A 26326-nucleotide genomic window follows, 5' to 3' on the forward strand; every position below is an offset into this window, starting at 1 on the left:
GTCCGTTTGCTCGTAGGAAACTGTCACCGGAGTTTTAGTGCGTGCTGCTAATGCGCCTTTGTCAATGTGGAGTCCAGGCATTGTGTACGAAGGTTGGGAGTCGTTGTCGTAGCAGCTCTGTGGACATTCTTTGCGGACCGGATACGTGCATGCATCCATAGATCACGAACACAGCTGTCGTAGGCATATTTCGACACCTGCGCTTCTACTCGGGGAGTCGGCAGCAGTCGTCGATGAACAGCTGCAAAAGGCAGGGGGAACGGAAATATGAGAGAGTGAAGTGCCCTTCACCACACTGACAGATGTAATGGCTAGATTTCGCTTTACTCTGCGGTCTAATATGGGTACGCATAAATGGGTTGCACCGGTTACTACTTTCCACGCCACTACCGTGACCTCCCAGCATGATAGGCATGGGTCCGCAGGTGACCTTGCCATATAAAGGCCCTTAATTTTAAATAGTAGTCGGAAATGTGTTCAGGATTTTTTTTTTGGAAAAAGTAGAATTTGCATTTTATCAAATCCAAATTGACCTGTATTGCCAGTGGCTTCGCTTGTGTATATTCCGAAATTATTTCCTGCAAAACATTTCTCAGAATTCGTGATGCTGGAATTCCGAGTGCTTTTAATTCCTAGCAATTCCAAGGATTTGTTTCCCATCAGCTAATAAAACAAGGATGTCCAACGACAGCCCGTCGATGAAACCACGGCACACAGCATATTATTCATGAGACGTCTTTCTGATTTTCTTGACGAGCTGCTCCGCACGAAATACTGCGCTACTATTTCGTCCCACGTGAAAGATTTAGTGCGCAGCGAAGGCCAGGAGTACGAAACTGCATTGCAAACTGAAACTATAAGTGCAGGAGTATTTTAATTTCACGACAAACTAAATTAGTCAAGAAATGAATATGTTGCAGAGCCACCGAGGACTTCCAATTAAAATGTCAGAAGAAACGAGAAATAACGCAAGTGCTTCAGTTCCAAGACTGGCCGCTGCTGTTCTCGTCAGTTTAGATATCGCGCGCTCTTTTCAAAATCGGATGTGATAAAGCTCCGAAAGTCCATCTTTTCACAATTCTCAAACGATTTATTAAAGTGCTGAATGATTAATCTGAAAGCAGTCAAGTAAGTTAGCGTGAAGCGAAAAAAAAAACAGTACTGTTTTCTTCATTACCGCAACGCGGAGTTCGTAATCATTGGCACACGCTGTGTGGGATGCCCGGCATGAAGGCGATACCGACTGGGACAGAACGGCTGCGGGAGTGAAACACAACGCTCCAGTTTACCGTGCGCCGTGCGCGCTGCAGCCGTTGCGACTTCCACTTGGTTGTTTAGTTCATGGCGTTTTGTGCAACCAAGGCTCACCGGGGGCTGCAGCCGCTGTGACAATCGCAGCCGGCCGGCGCCAATATATGGCCTGCCTTGCATGGGTTCACTCCATCTGGCCTTCGCTGCGAGGCTGTTCGGGTCGTCTGCTGTCGTCCTCAGTCAACACCGGCCTAACGCTAGGCTCTCTTTGGCGCGCGTTGAACAGGGCTAGCTACGGCAGTTTGCTCGTGCTAATTGCGTTAGTTTGCTCGTTATTTAGACGCTTCGCGCAACATTGTGCTGGCCCGTGCAGTGTTGCGGATACTTTCCGGGAAAACTGCCGGATCGCCACGGACGGTCGGTGTTGTCTTTCGCTTCGCCCCCCCCCCCCCTTTTTTTTTTTCACAGCGCTCTTATGCTCTTTAGTGTTTCGTATAAATCTTGCGCGCTGTGTGTGTGCAAGTTTTATGTCGAGCTGCCACTACCTCTCTCCTATCGTGTGCAGCAGTCAGTGTTCAAGTTTGAATTTTTTTCACATAAAAGCCGTTGCCCGCGTTCATTCTCTCGATACAGCTGCAAGCGCTGGTGTTCAGTGGGACAAATCACTGTTGCAAAACTGTTGTTTCATGCAGTTGGGAATTCTCTGACGCAGGCATAATTTTGGCAACTCCTGCTTTGTCCGAGTTCAGCTGGGCTGGACTGCAGCCCCCAAAAGCGAGCTGCCTTGCGCCATGGAGAGGAATGGGCTCCTTACTTCAGGCAGTAATGGCAAAGTGCGCGTGCTGAATGGTGAGTTTTGGAGCAAGCCATCTGTTAAACAATTTTTCTCCGGCATCCTGACGTCTCTCTTCAGCGAAGATATAGGTGAAAGCGGCGCAGCTGAACGACGACATGAAAGGCTAGCGTAACACAGGACGGGGCTGACTGCCAACTTTCTTTAGCAGTCAACGCCCGTCCTGTTGTGCGTGTGCCTTTCGCGACCTCGTTAGTTGCTCTGGTTAATCTGTATCTGGCAATTAAGCAGCTAGCCGAAATCAAAATTTTGGTTCCCCGGTGAGGATGGCCCCTGGTTTTTTCAACAGGTGCCATCCAAATTTACTCCAATTTTTAGAGGAGAAATTTCCGATGCTTTCGAATAGCATTCAAAGAAAAAAAAGAAAGAAAATGAAAAGAAGAAAACTGTTTTCCTTTTCGTATATGTGCTGGTAAAAGGACGCATGAATAAATAGTTCGTATATACGTACGCTGGTGTACCTTACAAAAGAGCTGTGTATTGCCTGTTATCATTTGGCAGTTGTGCACCTATTTATTTTTTAGAACATGCCATGTCTATACACTTCTGGATTTAAAGGGTTGTCATTGATTTGAGAATATGAGAAAACTGTTTTCCATCTCTTGACCATTTACGCATACGTCGCCGCAACGAGACAATTGTTTGTCGTTTCTTCAGACCCGGAATGCTTAGCCCAAAGCAGGATATGTACTCAAGTTATATTCGGCTACTTTCTGTAGAGCAAGCGCTAGATGTGCGTGTGGGGATACAGACGAAGTTTTAGCAGTGCAGAACCTATCTGTTGTCATGTCGCAAGCCTGTTGAGCTGAATAATTTTTTTTAGCATGTTGCGGACGTGGTGGACTTCACGTCAACATTCTCTTCGGAGTTTTCGATCAGAGGCCGCTTCCTTGGCGCGTGTTGGTATGCCTGAATGTAGCAGTGTCGTCTTGACCTCGTGGGTGCGGTTGCTTGTGCGCTGCTCACTCTCTCGTGGACTTATAGGCGCGAGAAGTGCGATATGAATTTGGTGATTCAGACCTTGGCGCATATGACAGCGTAATAACAGAAATTTTTATTGAGCGAGCTCGTTCATGGGTGCAAGACAGCCAGATCAGTGTTACACAGACAAACACAGAAGACAAACGTTACTCTACATTGTTTGAAGGAGCGCTTCTCTGTTTCTGTGTTCGTTACTTAGCGCTCTTCTATGTTACGATTGTGTAATAATGTGCAGTATTCAGTTCGCTTCTAAACGGCAAACAGCCGATGCCGCTTGAGTGATTCACGTAGAAAGTGAAATGAACTTCTGCATGGATCATTGACGTACTAGCTATAGATTTGAATTCTGCAGAAAATATATTCATATGGTTGTAATTTGCAGCAACTGAAGCTGTTATCAATGAGTATTCAATCTTTAATCATCACTTTTACCTCACAATTCGAGCATACGTATACGGTTCTGAGAAGCATGAGATGATCATAGTGCCCGTAATTACGGAAGACTAGTAAAGGCTGTCTAAGGTTCAAGTACTGAATATTGCTTGGCATCGAATTGAATACAATCATATTGAATACAATGATGAATACAAATTTGCTCTTCTTGCATGATTTTAGGAGTTCATCGTAATTTATAAAACCGTCAGCATTCTTCGTGCACCTCGAACAAAAAAAAAAGTGCGCATGAGTTACTGTTTTATCCAGCATTGCATTGCTTGATGCGGTCCATGTGGGTTTACGTGCAAATGCGAGTGCATTTTTGCGGCACGTTGAGCCCACTGGGTGTAACCCATTTCATTATTGACCGTCAAACTGGGATACATATTACCAAATACGCAATACAAACTTCCAGGATCTTTTGTTCATTAAAATCTGCTCGGTGACCTTCATGTAACTTGCTGTAAGTATTGTTTTGCAGAACATGAAAGGTTCAGCGCAACTGACGTGTGTTACAGACGGCAGCGATATTTCATTTAAGATGTAGCCGACTGTATAGATGCATGCATGTGGCTTAGGTCGCACTCAAGCTGTGGTCGGGTTGTCCACTCTGGCAGCTGTGGCTCTGGCGCGGGGAGGGCTCTTCGTCGTATCTTTTTCCGTGTATAACATATAAAATGCGATTTATGCATGTTTAAAATTGCACGTAATCAAAGACATTTTTTTTTGCGCGGCTGTTAAATCCTCGTCTGCTTGAATGAGAATTGGCGCAGAACAGGGGAAATTACATTTGTTAACGACGAAATAATCAATTTCTTAGGGATCCGAAGCATACTTCGCGACACCTTTTGTCTTCGATGCAAAATTTTAACGCGGCCCTTCTGTTTTTTTTTTCACGGCATGTTTATAACAGAAAATGAGATACGCGAGTTGGCAGGAGCGACAAGAAGTCCTCCCGTGGCACTGTTCCCTGCGAGGAGTCAAAATAGAGCTCGGGATGGCAAAATGGCGCCCGAACGGCGGTGCCGTAGAGGTCATAAGCCGCGAGCGTGGCGACACGTTGCGGGATTTGCTCTCGTTTCACGTCCGTGGTCGTACACCAATTGGTGTACGACCTGGGTGAGTTACTGCACGCGTTGCTTGCTGTTCTGTCTCCCGGCCGCTCTGTATCGGCGGCCGTAAACGGCGCCATAGACGAGTCCCTCTCTATGCGTTCTCGCATCTGGCGGTTTTGCAACTCCAGGCTTACGAACCGTGTCCTATTCACATTCATGAGTGGCGTCGGTGTCTGCCTTGACCTTGCGTTCACTGGTCTTCGCAGTGCACAGTATGGTTCGCAAACGGCGTCTCGTGCGATCTGCTTTAGGGCCTTGCCGCGCGGTAGCCATCAAAGTAACTGCATGCAGTCAGAAGGACCCGATGAGGGTATGTCGTACGGTGTAGTCATTTTAGTGTAATAGTGTACTCGTAACTTTGTTATTTCAATACATTTTTTTTGTATTCCACGAACGGTGAGCTTATGGTGCTTTATGCATGGTTTGTTGTCTTCGAGCCAGGTCGTTTACATTCCTGATTTACATACAGAATGTGCCATAGCGATGAGATACAGAGCTGGAGGGACAGGACATATTGAATGACACGGGCGACGGTGTCCTATCTCTCCCGCGCTCTCCTCGCTATGCCAGACCAACTAGCCCAAACTGCCAACTTAGGATGCTTCAGGTAACATTAATAAAAACTCTTGAAGCCGCAGGCACACTTTGGCGTAATAAAATATACGGAGCACTGCTAACAGTAGCTGCCAGTGAGCTCAAACCTTTGGAGTACGTGAGGAGGAGGAGGAGGAGGAGGAGGAGGAGGAGGAGGAAAGGCAGGGAGGTGAACCGGAAGAATAACCGGTTTGCTGCCCTGCACGGGGGGAAAGGAGTGAGGGCATAAGAAGATGAAGGAGAAAACAGAGTAGTAGGAAATTGAAGTCATTATGCGAAGTCATAGCGTTCGGTACACTCACAGCTTATTGTGCAGTCCAGAAGACTTCAAAAGGCGGAGCAGTGCCTTGGAGGCCTTCACCGCCGACGGAGGAGTACGTGAGACATTTCAATGAAAGTATGTAGGGTGTCGTAATGAGCATTCAGTGACGTTATTTTTGTGAAGTAAGCTTTACTCAGCGTGCGCGAAAAAAACGAACCTGAGCATTGGAAGATAAAGGCAAAATGACTATTATGAACGCCTGCACTGAAGATCCAGCGTCTTGCGGCCGCATTTTTACCGGCCCTTTCACTGACACCTCCAAGCCGCCGTCACTATCCGCGCACACGGTTGGTCGCATTCACCGGCGCTTTGGCGCACTTGGCGTTGGAGCACTAGGCGGGGTTTTTGTGCACTTGGTTTAATACGTATAAAACACTTACGGAATGAACTTACGTTTAGGAGACTGCGCTGATTGATGCTTCACTTGACGATCTGTAACTTTGCAATGAGAGTTTCTGAATGACGAGCAATTAGTCACTCTTAGCTAGTTCAATAAAACGCGCTGAAGGGTGCAGTGAGTGGCCTCCAGGTACGCTACTCGTTCCGTTCCAGCGGAATGAGTATGTGTTTTTAAACCATCGTTGATGTAGGGTAGAATGTTTGACAGTGAGTTCGTTACCACAGGCTACAGTTCGTACTGAAAGGATCGTGATGGTAGAGGTGGAGATGTCAGCATTCGGTTTAAATCACCCCTGTGAATTTTACCAATTACTCATGTATCCAATGAAGAGTGCATTTTTTGGCTTCGACCTATTGCAGATTGTAGAAGAAAATACCATATTTCAGGGAAATTCTCAATGTTCGACCTCTTTTTTGTTAGCGGATCAATTACTGTCAAAATAGTAGATAGAATATCGGACCACAAAGCTGTACTGCTCACTACTGCAGACGCCGCTTTACATAAGAAACCTAAACATTCATCCTATCTAAACTTTTCTCGAGCTTTTCTCGAGATACATTGTAAGAATCTTGGACTCTTGATCACTAATATCTTCACTTGGACTAAGCACATTGATTACATAATGGCTAATGTTAAGCGCAAGTTGTTCTTTCTGAAGAGATCTTCGAGACTTCCTACTCCATCTGTCCCACTGCTCGCATACAAAAACATAATTCTGCCCCGATACTAGACTGTGCATGCGTTATGTGGGACACTTTCTCTAAAACTTACACTAATAAGACAGAAATGGTACCAAGGAAAGCAGCTCGCATCATTTAAAATAGATTTGGACGTACGTAAGTGACAGAACTGTTAACCAAAGCGAACTTGCCCCCATCAACGCAAAGAAACCGTGTGTCACGACTAAAATTGGTCTTTTGAATTTTTTAACGGCCACATAAGACAGATCTTACGAGAATAATTTATTTTTCATCTGGTTACGCCACTAGGCAAAGACGCACAGAAAGGACATTTACCACGCGCAATAACTGTTTAAAGTATTCTTTCCACGAACAGTACTTGAAGGGAAACTCTTAACCAATGACCACGTTTCGAAATCATCTACGTCGACGTTTATTTCTCGTATTGTTTAATTTCCGTTGTGCATGCTTATTTTCCAAAATTTTCAAGCTACGTTATTCTACTTTGTTCCTGTGTTTATTGCCTGCGTTATTACGTCGTGCTTACTTACCTGTATCCCGTCCTTCTAAAATCCCCAGTGGGGATTGCAGTATAAGCAAAATAAATATAGATTACTATGAAATGTTATAAGTGCAGACACATGTATGCATGCAGTGCGTGCCAGTAATAAAACCAGAGTGATATCTTAGGGCCAAACTCGTAACTGTCTCGTTTTTGCCTCACGTATTAGCTCAAACAGCTCACACACACGTACCCGCACACAGGCAACAGTATAAGCAGCTAGCCTCTCGTTCAACAGAGCCTTGAGGGCTTGTCTTGTATGTTTATTACTGAGTAATAACGCTAGAAGTTGCAGACTAGAAAATATAACTCGAATTTTGAAATGACCGTTAATGGGTGTGAGGGTGAGGGAGGGCCGACGATGTGAGGGTGAGGGCGAGCGAGGGCCAGCAAATTTTTCGAAGTGAGGGTGAGGGCGAGGGAGGGCCATGGATTCAAAAGTGAGGGTGAGGGAGGAAAAGTAAAAATGAGAGCATTTGCCTACCTCTGCTGCCAAGCGGCTGAAGGCTCACACCTACAGCCAAACCACCTGCAGGAGACCGAGCGACCGGTTGTTTACTGGCCGCACGGGGGACTGCATAGGCGGCGGAAAGTTGGGATGTAACACAGCTAGACACGGCTTGGCGCCTCTAACGCTGAGTGCATTCCGCACACTGGATAGGCAGTGCGCCCATCCTGGAAAGTGGCAGTTAAATTAATGATTGATCACGAGAGGTTGGTCAGTCAATAAATGCTGCGGCCTATTGCTGCAGTGCCGCGTGCCTTCCACAACGTTGTCAGCGCTAATGCATGCAGCCCACATCTCTCTCTCAACACCGCCTCATACGTCAAAGCGCGATGGAGGCGTCCACTGTCCCAGGGAGCCAGTTATGCGCCTTCCTTTCCTCAAAATCATCGGAGTCTAGAACGTTGTCAAAGCCAGCGGCAATGAACACAATGAAACCCGACGATCTATAGAACATTAAAATGAAATTTGGTTTTCGGGAAAAGGAAATGGCGCCGTATCTGTCTCACATATCGGCGGACACCTGATGCCCGTATTAAGGGAAGGGATAAAGGAGGGAGTGAAAGAAGAAATGAAGAAAGGGGTGCCGTAGTGGAGGGCTCCGGAAAAATTAATGTGGATTAGCTCAGCTAATCCAGGATATACAAGGCGAAAGATGTCGGCGTTCACTGTGTTCATTGGCGTTGGCGTTGAGAATTTTCTAGACGGCGATGGCTTTATGGAAAGGAAGAGCGCATAACTGGCTCCCTGGATATGCGGACGCCTCGTTCGTGCTTTGATACATGTGGCGGTGGTGAGAGAGAGATGTGGCCTGAATGCATTAGCGCTGACAGCGTTGTGGCTGACATGCGGCACTGGAGCAATAGCTAGGCCCCGGCGTTCATCTGGTGATCAATCTCTCGCGATCAACCATTAACTGTATGCCACCTCCCAGGGTGGCAGGGAGGGCGCGTTTTCTATCCAGTGTGCCGAACGCAATCAAAGCATGCTTTTGCAGTTGGACACCAACGCCACGAACATGAAAGCGAGATTGAGGTCTCCACTGACCCACTGAGCCGATTGTGCGCCTTTCCTTTCGTGAACATGAGCGGCCTTTGCAAAGTTGTCAAAGCCAATGAACTCTATGAACGTCATCGGCTCACTTGTTTTGTTTGGTTTTTGAGGAAAAGAAATGGCACAGTAACAGTCTCACATATATCGGTGGACACCCGAACCGCGCCGTAAAAGAAGGGATAAAGGAGGGAGGAAAAGGAGGAAACTGAAAATTGATAATAATAATAATTGGTTTTTTGGGGAAAGGAAATGGCGCAGTGTCTGTCTCATATATCGTTGGACACCTGAACCGCGCCGTAAGGGAAGGGATATAAGAGGGAGTGAAAGAAGAAAGGAAGAATAGGTGCCGTAGTGGAGGGCTCCGGAATAATTTCGACCACCTGGGGATCTTTAACGTGCACTGACATCGCACATCACACGGGCGCCTTAGCGTTTTTCCTCCATAAAAACGCAGCCGCCGCGGTCGGGTTTGAACCCGGGAACTCCGGATCAGTAGTCGAGCGCCCTAACCACTGAGCCACCGCGGCGGGGCAAACTGAAAATTGAAAGTTGGATTTTGAGGAGAGGCGCGGCGCTGCGCAGCGGCGGGACACCTGTGGCTCGGTGCAACTAGTGGCGCATGGGCAGTAGTTAGTCGGGAGCGAGAGAGAAATATCCGTGGCGAGGAGCGCGTTGTGACGTAATGTGCCTCCTCAGAGCACAGCCACGGCGAAATCGCAAGTTCGCGCCCAGTAAAGCTTTCGCTTTAATAATTTCGAACACCTGGGGATCTTTAACGTGCAGTGACATCGCACAGCACACGGGTTCCTTAGCGTTTCACCTTCATCGAGCAATTGAAAAAATAAAATGAAAGTTGGTTTTTGGGTAAAGGAAATGGCGCAGTATCTGTCTCATATATCGTTGGACACCTGAACCGCGACGTAAGGGAAGGGATAAAGGAGGGAGTGAAAGAAGAGGTGCCGTAGTGCAGGATAGATAGATAGATAAAGAGGAGGAGGAAAAGGGAGGGATGTTAACCAGAAAGGGTTCCGGTTGGCTACCCTGCACTGGGGAAGAGGGATTAGGGGACTAAAAGGAGGAAGAGAGAACGGGAAAAGGCATAACACACACACAAACGCACAACGCTGTCACAATTTGTCACTCAATCCAGTCGCTCTCAAGTAGGCAAAGAGTGCCTTGTATGCCTTGAGGGCAGTCGACTGCTGTGGCCACGGACCGAGGATCTTCTGCTCTGTAAATGGGCGAGGATCGAGGCGGTCCAGGGCACAACACAGTGTATGTCTTGCACTTGCAAATGCAGGGCACTCACAGAGAAGATGAGCGATGGTCTTCTCACAACCGCAGCTTTCACAGGCAGGACTGTCGGCCATCCTCATCCGGAAGTCATAGTGGTTGGTAAAAGCAACACCGATCCATAAACGGCATAACAATGTTGCGTCGTGACGTGCTAAGTTACGTGGAAGACGAAGGCGCAGTCCAGGGTCCAGTGCCTTGAGGCGGAGGTTGCAAAACTCTCCCGTGTTGCACGCTGAAAGTGTGAGCTCCAGCGCCAAAGGGCGAAGCCCACACGCAGAGTCAGGTCTTGATATTGGGATCCTCACTGGAAGTCCGTCGTTGTGAGCAGAACGCGCAGCCGCATCGGCCTGGTGATTACCGTTAATACCACAGTGTCCTGGCAGCCATTGAAAAATGATGTCATGACCTTTGGAAACGGTGCCGTGGTACAGTAGACGGATCTCAGCAACAAGTTGTTCTTGCGACCCGTGGCGTAGCGCAGCTTGCAGGGCTGCTTTAGAGTCGGTCAAAACCGTCCAGTCATGTGGAGGTTCTTGACTGATGAACTCTACCGCAGCCCGTAAGGCTGCGAGTTCCGCACCAGTTGAAGATGTTGGATAGGTCGTCTTCACTTTCATGAGGTTGGATCTGGCCGGTATCACCACCGACCCCGCAAAACTTGTCGAGTGAACTGATCCATCTGTGTAAACATGTATACGGTGACTGTGGTAAGAATGCAGGTGATTCAATGTCAGTTGTTTGAGAGCGGGCAGTAATACACCAGCTTTCTTCGTAATGCACAGGAATATAGAGGTGAACCCGAGGTTCATGATGCTTAAATAATGGTGAGCACGGTCTTGACGCAGGGGCGAACTCCGATGGAAGATATGCGCGATGGGCTTCAATGCTTTTGGCGAATGCAGTACGCGGCCTAATTATTGGGAGTGTTGCGAGGTGATGACAGGGAACCCGTGTGAGGTGCCGAATATGTGTTGTCATGGTGTTAACAGCAATGTATGTAGTAACAGGATGTTCCCGGGCAACAAGAACATGTTCAAGAAGAACAGCGCGAAAAGACAAGGACCACAGGATGATACACAAAGACAAGCGCTGACACAAAAATACCAAACAGATACAGCAGCATTACTTCCTTGCAGATAGAAATTCTAATTCTTTCTTTGACAAAGATAAGGAGGGACTACTGATACATGCGTCATTTAGCCGGGCTATTTCAGCAGCTTCAATGATTTCTCGAGTCAGCGTATTGGGGTGTCTACTTAACACTTTTGTTTGTTGGAAGAATGGTTGGCACGTTTTGCTTTCGCAGTCTCGGCAGTGGATGCCGAGGTGCCCTTTAACAGTATTATAAACAGTGATATTATGTTCTCTTAGGCGCTCGTTCACACATCTGCCCGTCTGGCCAACATACTGTTTCCCGCACGAAAGTGGAATAGAATAAATGACACCTTCTTGGCATGCAACAAACTTATTTTCATGCTTTATGGAACACTTTTTTGGCGTGAATTCATCATTAACTCGTTTACACAATTTCCCAAGCTTTTCGGGAGCCGAAAAAACAACTCTTACTTGAGCTCGGTTGCCTATCTTCTTTAGCTTATGTAAAAATTTATGAATGTAAGGAACAACTGTTGTTTTTTTCTTTTTCCTTGGCAGACTCTGTCAGATCATTCCTATTGTTTTTGCTTAAACTTGCGAGCATCGATTCAGAAACGGACACGAGCAGTTGCTTGGGATATCCTGCCTTTACAAGGCGATCAGTTTGCTGGTTGAAACTGTCTTGTTGAGCATGAAAGCAAGATTTATTTAGAGCGTTGTAATAGCATGACTTAGCCACGGCACGTTTAACTAGCTTGGAATGCGACGATGCGAATGGAAGTAGAGGCTTGTTGCTTCGCGGTTCAAACGACCAGCAGGTATGATTCGGCGTAAAGCTGAGTCTGAGATCAAGAAATCTAATCGTATTATTTTCAGGAACTTCGGAAGTCAACGTAAATGGATGAAGGTACTAGACAAAAATATCTTGAATCTCTTGCTTGACTGGTTCAAAATTGTGGACATCGGTGTCCAACAGAACAAAGAAATCGTCAACAAACCGAAAACAGCGCAAGGTTTTTGACCCTTCTAATTGTCGTTGGAGCCTTCTGTCCTTTTGTGCGAGCAACAGATCACTAAGCACGGGCGCTATGCATGGGCCGATGCAGACTCCTTTTTTCTGCAGGTAAAGAACACCATCCCAGATTGCAAATGTTGAATTTAAATACACTTCAAGCAGTTCTAAGAACCCTGAGACTGAGATGCCTGCCTCATTTTGGAAGGCAACAACGTCGTGTTTTTCGATGCATTCTTCGATACATAAAAACAGCTCATCATGCGGCAGTGAATAATAAAGGTCTTTTACATCAAACGAGCAAGCCATGAGGCCTTGCTCGCACAACAGCACCAACAAGAACAGTTGGTGCTGTTCTGCAAGCTTGCGCTTGCACACTTTGAAGAGTCTTGATATTTGTCTTTCTAATGGAACTGAATATCGGAAGACTGTACCGCATGTAGCCCAGAAATAGGGAACGGTACAGTTGTAGCATCGAGTGCACTAATGCGCCCCAGGACTTTCCCCCGAGGAAGGAGAGGATGTGGACAATCGCAATTAGTCTCTTTCTCATGTCGTAGATATGTGGACTCCACGAGAGGTTCCTGTCGATGACAATACCAAGGAATCTGTGGCTTCTCTAATAGGGAATGGCTTCGCCATTGATGCGAATGGTGTAACGTGACATTATTTTGCGTGTGAACGCCACAAGTGAGCACTTTTCGGTCGAAATGTTCAGGCCCTGCAAGCGAAGATAAAATGTCAATATCGATGCCGCCTTTTGAAGTCTTGCACGAACTTGAGGACGGGTCACCCCTGATGCCCAAATACAGATATCATCTGCATATACAGAGATCTGAGCTGATTGTGACAATACGTCGACCAGGCCGATGAGAGCAAGGTTGAAGAGAACTGGGCTCAGCACTCCACCCTGAGGGACTCCGCGCGAATTTCGGTGTAAGGACGTTGGTCCGTCCGCAGTCAGGACAAAAAACGACCTCTCTGATAAATAGCTGCGTATCCCGCTGAACGTGCGGCCTCCGATCTCAGCAGCTTCCATTGCGTCCTAAATGGCCTGATGCGTTACGTTGTCGTGCGCGCCCTTGATATCCAAAAACAATGCCATGGTCAATCTTTTCAAACTGTTGCTGTGTTGCACCACCGACGTTACAAGGTCAACCACGTTGTCGATAGAAGAGCGGCCCCGTCGGAACCCAGACATGAAGGTTGGATAAATCTGATATCGCTCCAGGTACCATTCCACGCGTGTGAGCAGCATTCTTTCCATGCCTTTGCCGACGCAGCTGGCGAGTGCAATTGGACGGTATGATGAAAGGTCGAGCGGTGATTTCCCCGGTTTAAGAAGTGGAACCAGACGGCTGCACTTCCAATCATGAGGAACTATGCCAGCAGTCCATGACTTGTTATAAGTGTCCAAAAGAGCCCGTCGAGCTTCTTGGCCAAGGTTGGAAAGTGCGGAGTGCGTCACACCATCGGGCCCTGGTGATGATGACCTGCTACAACAAGCCAGCGCAGCATCAAGTTCTTCCATTAGAATAGTGCATCCATCCGAGAATCCCGTGAGGGTGGAACATTGTTTCAGTGCAGCGTTGCGCCTGGATTCGGAGGGTCTGTTATTCTTGCGCAGAAATCTTCAGCTACCTCAACCACACGGCGCCTTTGGTGGAGCGCTACGGATTTGAACGGGTAGCGCTGTTGAGCGGACGTGCGAAGACCCCGAATTACACTCCAAACGCGTGACAAAGGCTTCCGCGGATCAAGTGTTTGGCAAAATGTCCTCCAGCGTTGTGTTTGCAGTGCCTGAATTCTGCGTTGAATCTTCTTCTGTATGCGCCTAGCATCTCTTAGGCTTAGGCGCGACTTTGTGCGTCGGTATCTGCGCTCTGCCCTGCGCCGTTGTGATCGCAGTCGCTGCAATTCGAAGTCAAAATCGGTGTAGTTAGTGACAGGGTTAAAGGAGCAGGTGGCGTGTTCCATGGCCTCCTTAATTTTTGGTTCAAGACCGGTAGAGAACCCCTCTATGCAAGCAGCCTCCATAAGTAATTTAAAAACTGCCCAGTCAATGCGCTGCCTGCACGTGGCTGGGGAAAATGTGGAATGGCCGGTAATAATCAGGTAGGTTGGGATATGGTCGCTGCCTTGGGTTTCTACATCCGAAAACCACCGGACGCGGTTGGTAAGGCACTGTGAAACGAAAGTCAAGTCCATGCAGCTGCTATAAGTCACCCCTCGAATATAGGTCGGGCGTCCGTCCTTAAGGCACCGGAGGTTATGGTCAGAGGCGGACACAAGCTGCCTTCCCCTAACGTCCATCCTAACGCCTCCCCACATGGTGTGATGAGCATTGAAGTCACCCATAATGAGCCACGGAGCAGGTGTAGCTGCCATCAAAGCACTCAACCTTCTGGCGTCGAAACGGCTTGATGGCGTCAAGTATACCGCCAGTAGCGTAAACGTCAGGTCTCGGCTCCTCACTGTCAGGCGAACGTGCTGATTGTCTTCGTTCGGAGGAACTGAATGTTGCACATATGCAAGTTCACGTCGAATGTAGACGATGGCTTTGCTGGATCTGTTGCGCGTGGGTGATGCAAATGCCTCGTAACCGGATATTCGCAAAATTGCGGGGATCTTCGGTTCACAAATCACAAGAATGGGGAAATGATTCTCGTAGACGTAGTTCCGTAAATCGGAAATCCGGGACAAGACTCCACGAGCATTCCATTGGAAAATGAAAGCTTGCTTGACTTTCTTTTGAAAAGACAGGTCCGAAGGAGCCATGATGCCTTCTACTGTAGAGCCGCAAGAACTGGATGTAGCGCGTCCAGCACTTGAAGTGCGCTATTTGCTGCTGGCGTGCGCAGGCTGGAAAGTAGAGCACGCATGGCATTCATTAGTGACGTTAGCATTGCGATCACTTGCATATCTGGGCCATGGCCTTGATCGTGCCTATTGGCTGGATCAGTCGTAGGCGCTGCACACTGCCCTGAGTGCGCCAACATCCCTGACACAGTAGGCGTAGAAGGCTTTGGCAGTGGGGGCCAAGTTGCATCTGAGGCAGCAGGTCCAGCCTCACCAAGCGCCGGGCTCCCTTGATTTGGTACAGTTTTTGGTGGAGGCGGGCAAGCTGAAGTTGCGTTTGGGGCATTCTTCTCAAATGTGACTGCTTTCTTTGACGACCTTCGGCGGCGCGAACGACGTCGTCGCACCTTTGCGGCGGCTTCTTTGTGCGTAGAATCGTCTCGCACCATTTGCTTCAGTACCGCCCGCTCGGTCTTTAGACGGGGTTAGTCTTTCGAGGAAGAGTCATGAGGGCCGTGGCAGTTGGCGCACTTCAAGGTAGTCGCGCGGCAAACGTCACCGCTGTGTGACTCGGAGAATCGCGGGCACACGATGGAGTTGATGCAGACGCCGCTCACGTGGCCGATCCTCATGCACTTCCTGCATTGAAGTGGCTTAGGCACAAAAGGTCGAACTGGATGACGAAAGTGCCCAACCTTCACGTACGATGGTATGCAGTCACCCTTGAAGGTCAGCTTGACGCATGTAGATCTTCCTAACCGCTGAACTTGAATGATGGAAATGCCGTTGGTTTCCGGCTTGATCAACATGGGTAAATCTGCGTCACTGATGGCGATGTCGACATTGTAGATTACGCCAGCCGTAGTGCCGCTGTCCTGGAGAATAAGGGGGCGTACAGTGATGTTCCCGAGTTTGGTGATTGCGGTTAAACTCTATAGTGCACTTCGCTCTACCACATCAATGGCAATGACGTTTTTGAACGGGTTGATTCTGACATCTTTAATGCCTCCCGGTACGAGGCTCTCCAGATAGAGATGGCTTGTCTGTTCAGGAGGTTCAAGTTGTCCGTTGAGTTCAACGGCACAAATAAGGCTGTATGCGCCGAGGAACTTCGCGTCGTGATGATCGTTGGCGTTCTTGATGAGGACACCGTTGTCGTGCTCGATTAGGACGATTCGGCTTGTCTACGCAGTCTGCGCTTGGCCTTCTTGCCAACAACCGGTATGAAACCGTTGTCGGCCGAGGACGAAGAGTCGTCACTTGGCACCGAGTACACAACAGTGCCCTGGCTGCTCGAGTCATTCTGGCGGTGCAGGCGCTTCCTCTGGGCGGCTGCTGCCGACCCACCGGGTTCCAATAGAGGCCCAGCAGCCTCCACTTCCATCGCCGTGGCAAAAAGGGAGCGGCGCCTCTCTGATTATAACACAAATTACCAAAAAACTGCAGAGACGTGAAGACAATGTTCTGATACGGAACAGCTTCGTCGTCTTCCCCGTAGTGGAGGGCTCCGGAATAATTGATACCACCTGGGGATCTTAACGTGCACTGACATCGCAAAGCACAAGGGCACCTTAGCGTTTCGCCTCCATCGAAACGCAGCCGCCGCGGTCGGGTTCGAACCCGGGTACGCAGGATCAGTAGCCCAATGCCCTAACCAGTGAGCCACCATGGCGGGTAGGTTAGAGCACACCAAGTTCGACCTTGAAATGACCTTTGCCGGATTTGGCTGCCGGTGATTATGGTGTGTGGCCCCGCCGCGGTGGCTCAGTGGTTAGGGCGCTCGACTATTGATCCGGAGCTCCCGGGTTCGAACCCGACCGCGGCGGCTGCGTTTTTATGGAGGAAAAACGCTAAGGCGCCCGTGTGCTGTGTGATGTCAGTGCACGTTAAAGATCCCCAGGTGGTCGAAATTATTCCGGAGCCCTCCACTACGGCACCTATTCTTCCTCTCTTCTTTCACTCCCTCCTTTATCCCTTCCCTTACGGCGCGGTTCAGGTGTCCAAAGATATGAGACAGATACTGCGCCATTTCCTTTCCCCAAAAAACCAATTATTATTATTATGATTATGGTGTGGGTGTAAGACAGGGTCGGGTGGAAGACAGGCTTGGCCTAGTCTCAAAATGGCATTGGAGCCCCGTGGCTCAGTGGTTAGGGCGCTCGACTACTGGTCCGGAGTTCCCGGGTTTGAACCCGACCGCGGCGGCTGCGTTTTTATGGAGGAAAAACGCTAAGGCGCCCGTGTGCTGTGCGATGTCAGTGCACGTTAAAGATCCCCAGGTGGTCGAAATTATTCCGGAGCCCTCCACTACGGCACCTCTTCCTTCCTTTCTTCTTTCACTCCCTCCTTCATTCCTTCCCTTACGGCGCGGTTCAGGTGTCCAACGATATATGAGACAGATACTGCGCCATTTCCTTTCCCCAAAAACCAATTATTATTATTATTATTAGCCCCTCCAAATATGAGGTTGGCCATCACCGGAAATTTAAAAATTAAGTGACCCACGTTCGGAAGGTTATCTGAGGCACCCCCGAATAGGATTTGGCCCACCCCCGAAATTGGGGGCCTAGCGTGCTTTCGCACAATATTTCGTGCATAGGAATGCTAAACCACCAGTCATTGTTTTTAGTGCGAAAACACTTCTAGACGCACTCTCTGGGTTTCAGCGGTGTGTTCATGTCTGTGAAGCCTCCGAGAAGCAAGCGTAGCTGGCTCACTTGTTTAAGGGAAACCTCAATAGAGCTGTGACTAAACGGTGGCATCCACCTAAAAATTGAGGAAGTTATGCACCTTTCCTTTACTCAAAACCAGCGGAAGGTTTAGGCTCCGTTGATTTTGAGGTGGTGGTGGTAAAGCTTTATTGGATGCACTAGAGCGGGTTTTAGAGGATAGTGGAGGGTTTCACCGCTCCCTTGCCTGGGTGGTAGTCCTCATTCCGGGACACCATTGGCGGTAGCCGCTGCCCGCGCTCTTTGGACCGGAGCCCTCTGGGACTCCAGGTCCAAGTAGCCGGACAAGGTCGGCTCCCAGCCTTCTCTCGTTGGTTGATTTACTCTCTTTATTTGCGAATTTTTCTGGCAGGCCGATTGGCCGCCAGGGCGCCGTGGCGAGCGGACGTATGTCACGTCGGCTCTGTCGTCCTGCAGTGATTTCTAGCGGCAAATGTCGGATCGACCAGAGCTGGTTAAAATCGCCAATCAGAAGTTGAGAGGAATCTGCGGACACCAGCGTTTTTTCCGTAAGTGGATTTTTCGCCATTTTAGAACCAAACGTCTGCCAGCCGTGTGCCGACGCGCTAACCCGAACGCCGGCCACTAGGCCTAACGAGGGCTAAGGCTTACCGAGGCCCCCGGTGCCGCCGCGTCAGCTGTGCGGCAGCCAACAGGAGGTATGAATATCGCCGTGGAAGGTCGCAGCGCCGAAAAGGGCGAGCTCGACGCCCCAGATTGGATCACTGTACTCAACAAATGCAACCTCGAGGAGAAATGGGCACGGAAAACCAAGCTCGTCTCAGAAGAAATGAAATTGATAGACACCCCACCACCATCAGCGAAACGCAACGTCAAACAGCAAGCGGAGAAATCGGTCGCCTCGAACCAAGTCAAGCTTCCCGAGAATGGCTGGAGAATCATTTTCCGCCCCAAGGGAGGCATGGTAGTCAAACAGTACGATGGACCAACCCTGACCGAAGCCATACATGTAAGTGCGAAGATTGAATGGAACAAAGCGTGCCAGCTCGTCAAGAACGAGAAGCAAGGCATTTTGGTCTTCACGCCCAGCACGGAGGCAAGAGACAAGCTCCTACGTCTCACACATCTGGACATTCAAGGGAAAATGCACGAGGTGACCGTTCACCTGGCAGTACCCGACGACTTCTCGAGAGGAGTCATCCACGGAATAGGACACACGACCTCACTGCAAAAGATCAAGCAGGGGATAGCAGAACATGAGGAGAACCCCCAGGTGCTGGAGATCAGACGACTAGGACAGAGCAAGACCATCATGCTCACATTCACCACCAAGGAGGTACCGAGGAAAATCAAGTGTCTAGGTGCCCTCTTGAACTGTTATTTGTACAAGAAAAAGTACGACGTATATTATAAGTGCGGAGACCTGGGACACTGATCCGACGTATGCGAGAGCAACGAGGAGAAGTGCAGGGGCTGCGGCATCCCCAACCCAACCGAGGGACACGACTGCAACCCCACCTGCAAGCTGTGTGGCCAGCTACACCCCACCGGCGACAGAACCTGCAAGGAGATCTTCAGAACCCCATACATCGTTAAGAAACGACAATGGGAGAAGCTCCAGCAGCAGGAGGAGGAGGAAAAGAAACTACCAGAGCATCGCAGCAGGCGGGACGCGAGCAAGGAGCGACGCCGGTCTACATCCTTTCCGAGGCTACCGCAGCAGGCCACCCCAACCCCGCCCAAGAAGCAAGGGGCACCACCCACCAAAAAGGTAGGCTGGGAAGCGGGGAATTCCCATGACTCAGACATAGTGAGGGAGCTCAAAGTGCAAATGAAACAACAACACGAAATAATAAAACCGCAACAGGAGCAATGGAAACTTTACCAGGAGCAAACACAGGCTCAGATGCAGGAGCTCCGTAATCACATTATCGAGTTGCAAAGGGAGAACACTGAGCTCAAAGCTCAACTCAGACAACCGGAAGGGCACCAGGAGGCCATGGAAGATAAGTCGTCCGAATCCGAGCCAGAGGTACCTGCACCGCCAAAGAAAAAACGAGTTAAAAAGACCGATTCGGGCCTTACGAAGACCGAGGGCAGGGCAGACAAACTTGAGGCAGACATGCAGCAACTAAAAGAGGTAGTACAACAGGCGGCCATAGCTACCCAGCGTAACGCGGAGAGGATAGACCAACTTTCCGTCCAGCTCAGCCAACTAGTTATTCCAATGGGAACTCGAATTGACCAACTGGCAGAACAGCAAAAACAAATCCTTCTGCGCTTGAATAATGGCCAGACTCACCACTAGGGCAAACACAATATGGCAATGGAACTGTAGGGGCTTTACAAAAAAAAAGAAACGTTCTCCAAGCCTACCTTACGGGACGCGATGGTCCCGACATCATCGCGCTGCAAGAATGTGGGAAAAACGCTAAACTGAGCGGATACAAAACGTACCCAGGCCAGTCGCCAAACACGCAGACTGCTACCCTGGTGAAGAGAAATATGACTGTCATGCAGCATGAGGTAGGATGCACGCAGATTGACTATGTGTTAACGGAGATTATACCGCAGAAGCGGAAAGAACGCAGCCTGCTAGTCTTGAACGTCTACAGCTCTCCTAAATTTAGGAAAGGCTGCGGCTTCAGGGAGGTCTTTGCCAAAGCGCAAGCACTGGCACAAGGTCAGCAGCGTCTCGTAATAGTAGGAGATTTTAATGCGCCACACCAAGCATGGGGATACAACCACTCCCAGATAAAAGGGAGGGAAGTATGGGACGCCATGACACAGTGCAATTTAACCCTCCTTAACGATCCGCTCGCACCGACGAGGCAGGGGAACAGCGTTTCATATGACACCTCCCCCGACCTGGCCATGATAGGAGTGGACGTTGAGGCTACATGGCACAACACAAGAGAGAACCTAGGCAGTGATCACAGAATCATAGAGATCGTTATCCAAAACGAGGTCAACATCAAACGGGAAAGGAAAACCCTCAAATCCATCAATTGGCAGTCCTTCCGCGCAAATGGAGGGGGTTGCGGGGAGATCACCGACATAGCTGAATGGGCCAAAGGCATCAAGCAGGCGTGCAAAGCAGCTGAGGAGGAAGTGGAATTAGATGAGGAACAAAACTGGGTTGACAGCCACATGAGACACCTGTGGCAAAAGAAAAGAGGCAGAAACCGAGCTCGCCCAAAAAAGGGGCAACCGTAACCTGAGAAGGAGAATAGCTGCTCTCAACAAGGAAATTGAGAGTCATGCCCAAACACTAAATAGACAACACTGGAACGACATCTGCGATAGACTAGACGGCCAATTAAGCTCCGTCACCACCTGGAAACTATTGCGACACCTCTTGGACCCAGGCAGCACCAAAGCTGAGACCAGGAGAAAAATGGAAAGACTAACCCACAATTTCCAGGGATCGGAGGAGGAGATGATCAACCAGATAAAAGAGAGGTACATTGGGAAACAAACACCGAAACATTGCCCGACTATAGCGGCGAAAACAACGAGGAGCTAGACCAACCAATCTCCATAAGAGAGGTCCAAGCGGCCTTAAACAAGCTCCGCGGAAAAACTGCGGCTGGCCCAGATGGGATCAGCAATAAGATGCTTAGAAATCTCGATGACGACTCCTTCCAACAACTAACAGCATTCATTCAAAAGTGTTGGGAACAGGGGGAGATACCCGGGGAGTGGAAAACAGCAAATCTAGTCCTCATCCCCAAACCTGGAAAAGAACTCAAATTTGAGAACCTTAGGCCAATATCGTTAACCTCCTGTGTAGGCAAGCTTATGAAGCACGTCATACAGAATAGGCTCAACAGATACTTGGAAGGTAAGGAACTCTACCCAGACAGCATGGTCGGATTCAGACAACTGTCAACAAACGATGTCATGCTACAAATCAAAGAACAAGTATTGGAAAGGAAGACTAGCGACTTGAGAGTCATAGTGGGGCTTGACGTTAGCAAAGCGTTTGACAACGTCAAACACCAAGCGATCCTGTCGCACCTCAATCACCTAAATGTAGGACTCAAGCTATACAACTATATCAAAAGCTTCCTCACGGACCGAACGGTAAACATAGAAATCGGGGGCACAATAAGGAAAAACATTATGCTAGGCAACAAGGGAACACCACAGGGATCGGTGCTCTCTCCTATTTTTAACATTGCAATGATCGGGCTGCCAGAACGACTCAGAAAGCTAGAGGGCCTCTGCCACACTCTCTACGCTGATGACCTCACCCTTTGGGTTGACAGAGGGGGGAGCGATGGGCAAATAGAAGACACCCTACAAAGGGCAATATGGGAAACGGAAAGCTATCTGAGACCCATAGGGCTAAAATGCTCACCGGAAAAGTCGGAGATGCTAATCATGAGCCAGCAGCAGGTTAATATCCAGCTCCTGGTCAACAACACCCCGGTCCCAAGGGTGGACAAGATCAGGATACTGGGTATGTGGATACAACAAAATGGGAGAAACACCGAAACAATAAACCGACTTGAAGCCACGACCAACCAAACATGCAGGCTTCTCAAGAGGATAGCAAACAAAAACGCGGGGATGAAGGAGGCGAACCTACTTAGGCTTGTTCATTCTTTCATTATTAGCCGAATCACCTACGCTATCCCGTGCCTAAAGACAACTAAAGCAGAGAGAGACAAGGTAGACATTCTCATCAGGAAAGGTGTAAAAACTGCCCTAGGTTTACCAGCGTGCACATCAACCGAGACGATCCTCCACCTAGGAGTGTCGAACACACTAGAGGAAATGTGCGATGCTAAACTCACGGCACAATATGTCAGACTAACTGGCAGCAAAACGGGCAGATCCATCCTTAGGAAACTGGGCTACCAAAACCCAGAATCACGAGAGGGGATAACCACCATCCCCAAAGAGATTGCCAACAAATTAAGAATACCCCCCCTCCCAAGAAACATGCACCCCATACACAACGAGGAACGCAGGAGAAGCAGAGTCCAAAGACTCCAAAGCTCCCTCCTCCAAAAACAAGGGGTTGTGTACACCGATGCGGCAGAGTACCCAGAAGGCCACTGCGCTGCAGTAGTAGTGAGCGACAAAGGCGAGCTAATCTCAGGCTGTAGCGTAAGACACTCTTCACCAGAGGAGGCAGAGATGGCGGCGATTGCCGTGGCAATCACAAACCCATCAACTAGAATTATCATCACCAATTCTAAAACTGCAATCAGAGCCTATGACAACGGTCAAGTGTCCAAAGAGGCCGGCAAAATTCTGCAAGCAGGCAAGGAGAACGTACCTAACGACCTAGTTAGCATAATATGGGCACCCGCCCATAGTGGACTCACAGGGAACGAGATCGCCAACGAGGTCGCCCGAGCACTCACACACCGGGCCCCAGCGCAGGCAGAATACTCCCTGTCCAAAAAGCGACACTTAATCACTTACAGTGAAATTCTAGAACACTACAGAATGGGGAGGAGAACCCTGCCTCCCCCCCCCCCCCATACATCTCTCACAAAGAAGGAAGAAGTAATCTGGCGAAAACTGCAGACGGGTACTTTTCCAAACCCGTATGTCCTACACAAATGGCGTCCTGAGGTGCACTCTTCAATTTGCAAAAACTGTGAAGACATAGCGACCCTAAATCACATGCTGTGGGCTTGCCCAGCGCTAAATGGTCGACATGGAAACAGAGTCATGGGAATCCTCCCTCCATAGCCAGGAAGAACAAGTACAGCGACAAGTCATCGGTCATGCCCAGGCCGCCGCCGGAAGTCAACTGATTCCGGCTGACGTCTAGGGGGGAGGCAGACGGTGAAAGGGGAGCTGCGTCTCACCCATCACCCATACTCTCTGACGGGTGCAAATAAAGTGCTTTCTCTCTCTCTCTCTCTGGCAGGCCCATTTCATATGATAAGCGTCTGCCCACATCTCACAAACTTTGTGCTATTGGGGATATGCAACTCGATTCCTCCATTACTAATAATGTTCATCGTCCTTCGTTTCGTTAAGAAGGTAAACTGACACAAGTTCTATGCTAGGCCAGTGTTGTGAGATTTGAGTAGCCGGAGGGCAAACATCGCCGTCTTACAAGCTTCACAGGACCAGCAGTACTGAAGCAGACCTCAATCCTGCGCGTTGTGTGCAATGTCTTGAAACTGTGTCTATGTTTGTGAGTACTCTGTGCTACATCAACAACCTGTCATCATCGTTTCACAGCGTCTCCTATTGTTTCATGATCTGGAATAAATTCTCTTTACTCTCTGACCAATATCCATTTGCTGATAACGTGCTACATTCTTAGGTGGTAAATGCTATAAATATATATACACAGACTCAACGATACCGCAAGAACACTTCAATGATGTAATTTCCTTGCAATGCAGTCGCTGGAAGGAGTGGCATGACCGTATTGTTCTCGATGTATGAGACTCCGTTTACCCCGCACGCGCACTCCCTCTACGCTGTCCCTATTACCAAGCATGCACTGCCAATATACCAGCGACTTAATCTGTAAAACTGCCGAGGTACACTGCCCGCGTGCTCATCCTCTTTACCTTGCGACGAGAGCAGAAACGCCACATCTTAGGGTTGAAAACCCAATGACCCCATGACTGCCTCGCATTTCTAAGAATAATGGAGGTGATTTCGGCTTCACTCACCTTTCCTCGCTCTGTCTTTCCAAATGGTACCACATGGGAAAGCTAAGTAATTTTATATCTATGAGTTTAACGTTCCGAAGCGACAGATGCATGTCTCGGCTTGGGAACTTGGTGTCGTTTCGGTGCTTTCAACTCAACAATGTAGAATTTCACTTCGTTTTCCTATTCTCCTTTCGCCGTGCCTTGCACTCTCCTACACCCTCGAGGCTGTGAGCCTAACATAAAAGCATTGTCGCGCATTACGCAATAGCGTATACAGCTCGTTCGGTTGAAAAGCCGTGGGCGTAGTTGTAGTCGGCACAGCGTGTCGGAAATAATCGGGGGCTGCGTAACAAAATCGTAGCATGGTAATTTGTGGTTCTAGTGATTGATGATTATTGGTGTGTGATAGGCGATGAGGAGTTAATGAAATCATTGATTTACTGATTAATTAAGGAAATAAGAAAATGGCAAAATTGGAAAAAGGTGGCTAAAAGGTATCAATATGGTCAGAATTAAAAGCCAATGCTTGATGATGCTAATTAAAAAATAGTGTGCGCAATTCATATATTAACTGAAACAATTTCAAGACATGAAAAATGCGTTCAAAGGTGTCAAGCTGCTCAGGATGGAAAGCCTAACCCACTACGCTATCGCGTCATACCCTTAACGCGGAGCTTAAGTATCCTCTCCAATTCCTAACGCGACAGCGTTAAGGAGCTCGTGTCGCAGAAAAGCCGGTGTCGTCGGGGTCTTTGGCCGTGAGCGAAAAATGGCGCATCTCGGTGGGCAGCTGGACCGCGCCGTAAGGGAATGAATTTTCTTTCCCTTACGGCGCGGTACGTGTGTCCAGCGAGAATTGTGAGACAGGCGTTATTTCCGTTCCTTAAAATCAATTTTCATTTCAATTTCCTTTCCTTACGGCCCGGTTCGGGTGTCCACCGAGATATGTGAGACAGGCGTCCTTTCCTTTCCTTAAAAAAATATTTTCATTTTTCTTGCCTTACGGTGCAGTTCGGGTGTCCACCAAGATATGCTTCCTTTCCTTATAAATTGTCCGGGCAAGGGCTGGCACCGAAGGACGATGGCGTTTCCGTGGATTCCTTGGCAATGCTGCAACACGCTGTTGCATCCTGCTCTTAAAGGCGAACCTTAAGCGTCCTCCATTTTTTTTACTCACCAAAGCGTCCAGTACTTCTGCCAGACTTGAAAATCTTATTTCAGATTAAATTTAGAAGCGTCTTCATTATTGGAATTGGCGTAATCCTTGTGATTCAGAATGGCGCCTCCCGATCGAACGACCAGTGTGGCCACCCTACCAAAGGTATGCTCTATCGAGGCAGCATGAGAGATAAAAAAAAGCGGTTTTTGAGGAAAGTAAATGGCGCAGTAACTCTCGCACTTCTCAATGCACACCTCAACCGCGCCTTGAGGGAAAGGATAGCCGGTGGAGCGTCCCCGTGTACAGAGGCGAGAAAGAAAAGCTCAGCCAGGAGGGCAGCATCGTGCCACTGGGCCCAGCAAGTAAAACAAAAGCTGGACAAAAGATACACTTTTTGTATTTACATTTTACACTACTGCTAATTTCAATTAACAATTTAGTACAGCTCCTTGAGGCCAGCGATTGTGATTGCAGTGCCCGAGCCTTCGTAATGGATTTCAAGGACACTCTGCCTAAATATGTTCGCTGAATGAGGAGACATTTTAGCGCTGAGTACTAAGATATACCGTACAAAACTGCGGGTATGACGGCGTCGTCTGCGTTCAAATCCGAAGATGCGTCTTCTGTACAAAGTGCGGAAGTAGTCCGCAAAAATAAGTAAATAAAGGGATGTGCATCACTCCGTGTTGTTGTGTGGCCGTGTGCCCCAACTAGAGGTGGGCAAATGCCCTCATTTTTACTTTTCACCCTCAATTTTGACTCCATGACCCTCCCTATCAATTCCAAAAATTTGCTGGCCCTTCCTCGGCCTCACATCATCGGCACTCCCTCACCTTCTCCCTGACTGTCAGTCGTTTTAAATTTCAAGTTATTTTTTTATGTAAGT

General features: G+C 48.7%; 1 protein-coding gene across 4 annotated transcripts in view; it reads left to right on the forward strand.

Moving 5' to 3' along the window:
• LOC144113211 (transmembrane protein 163a-like) overlaps positions 1-26326 on the forward strand; it is a 112944-nt gene that overhangs the window by 45075 nt on the left and 41543 nt on the right. For 3 of the 4 annotated variants that reach the window (XM_077646176.1, XM_077646178.1, XM_077646175.1), the window contains exon 2: positions 1964-2100. In XM_077646176.1, coding sequence (XP_077502302.1) covers positions 2043-2100 — 58 coding nt within the window. In that variant the 5' untranslated portion in view covers positions 1964-2042. Of the gene's footprint in view, positions 1-1440; positions 1669-1963; positions 2101-26326 lie in introns of those variants that run through there. The other variant, XM_077646177.1, reaches the window with a different exon arrangement.

Source organism: Amblyomma americanum, chromosome 1 (genome assembly GCF_052857255.1).
Source record: "Amblyomma americanum isolate KBUSLIRL-KWMA chromosome 1, ASM5285725v1, whole genome shotgun sequence".
NCBI lineage: Eukaryota > Metazoa > Arthropoda > Arachnida > Ixodida > Ixodidae > Amblyomma > Amblyomma americanum.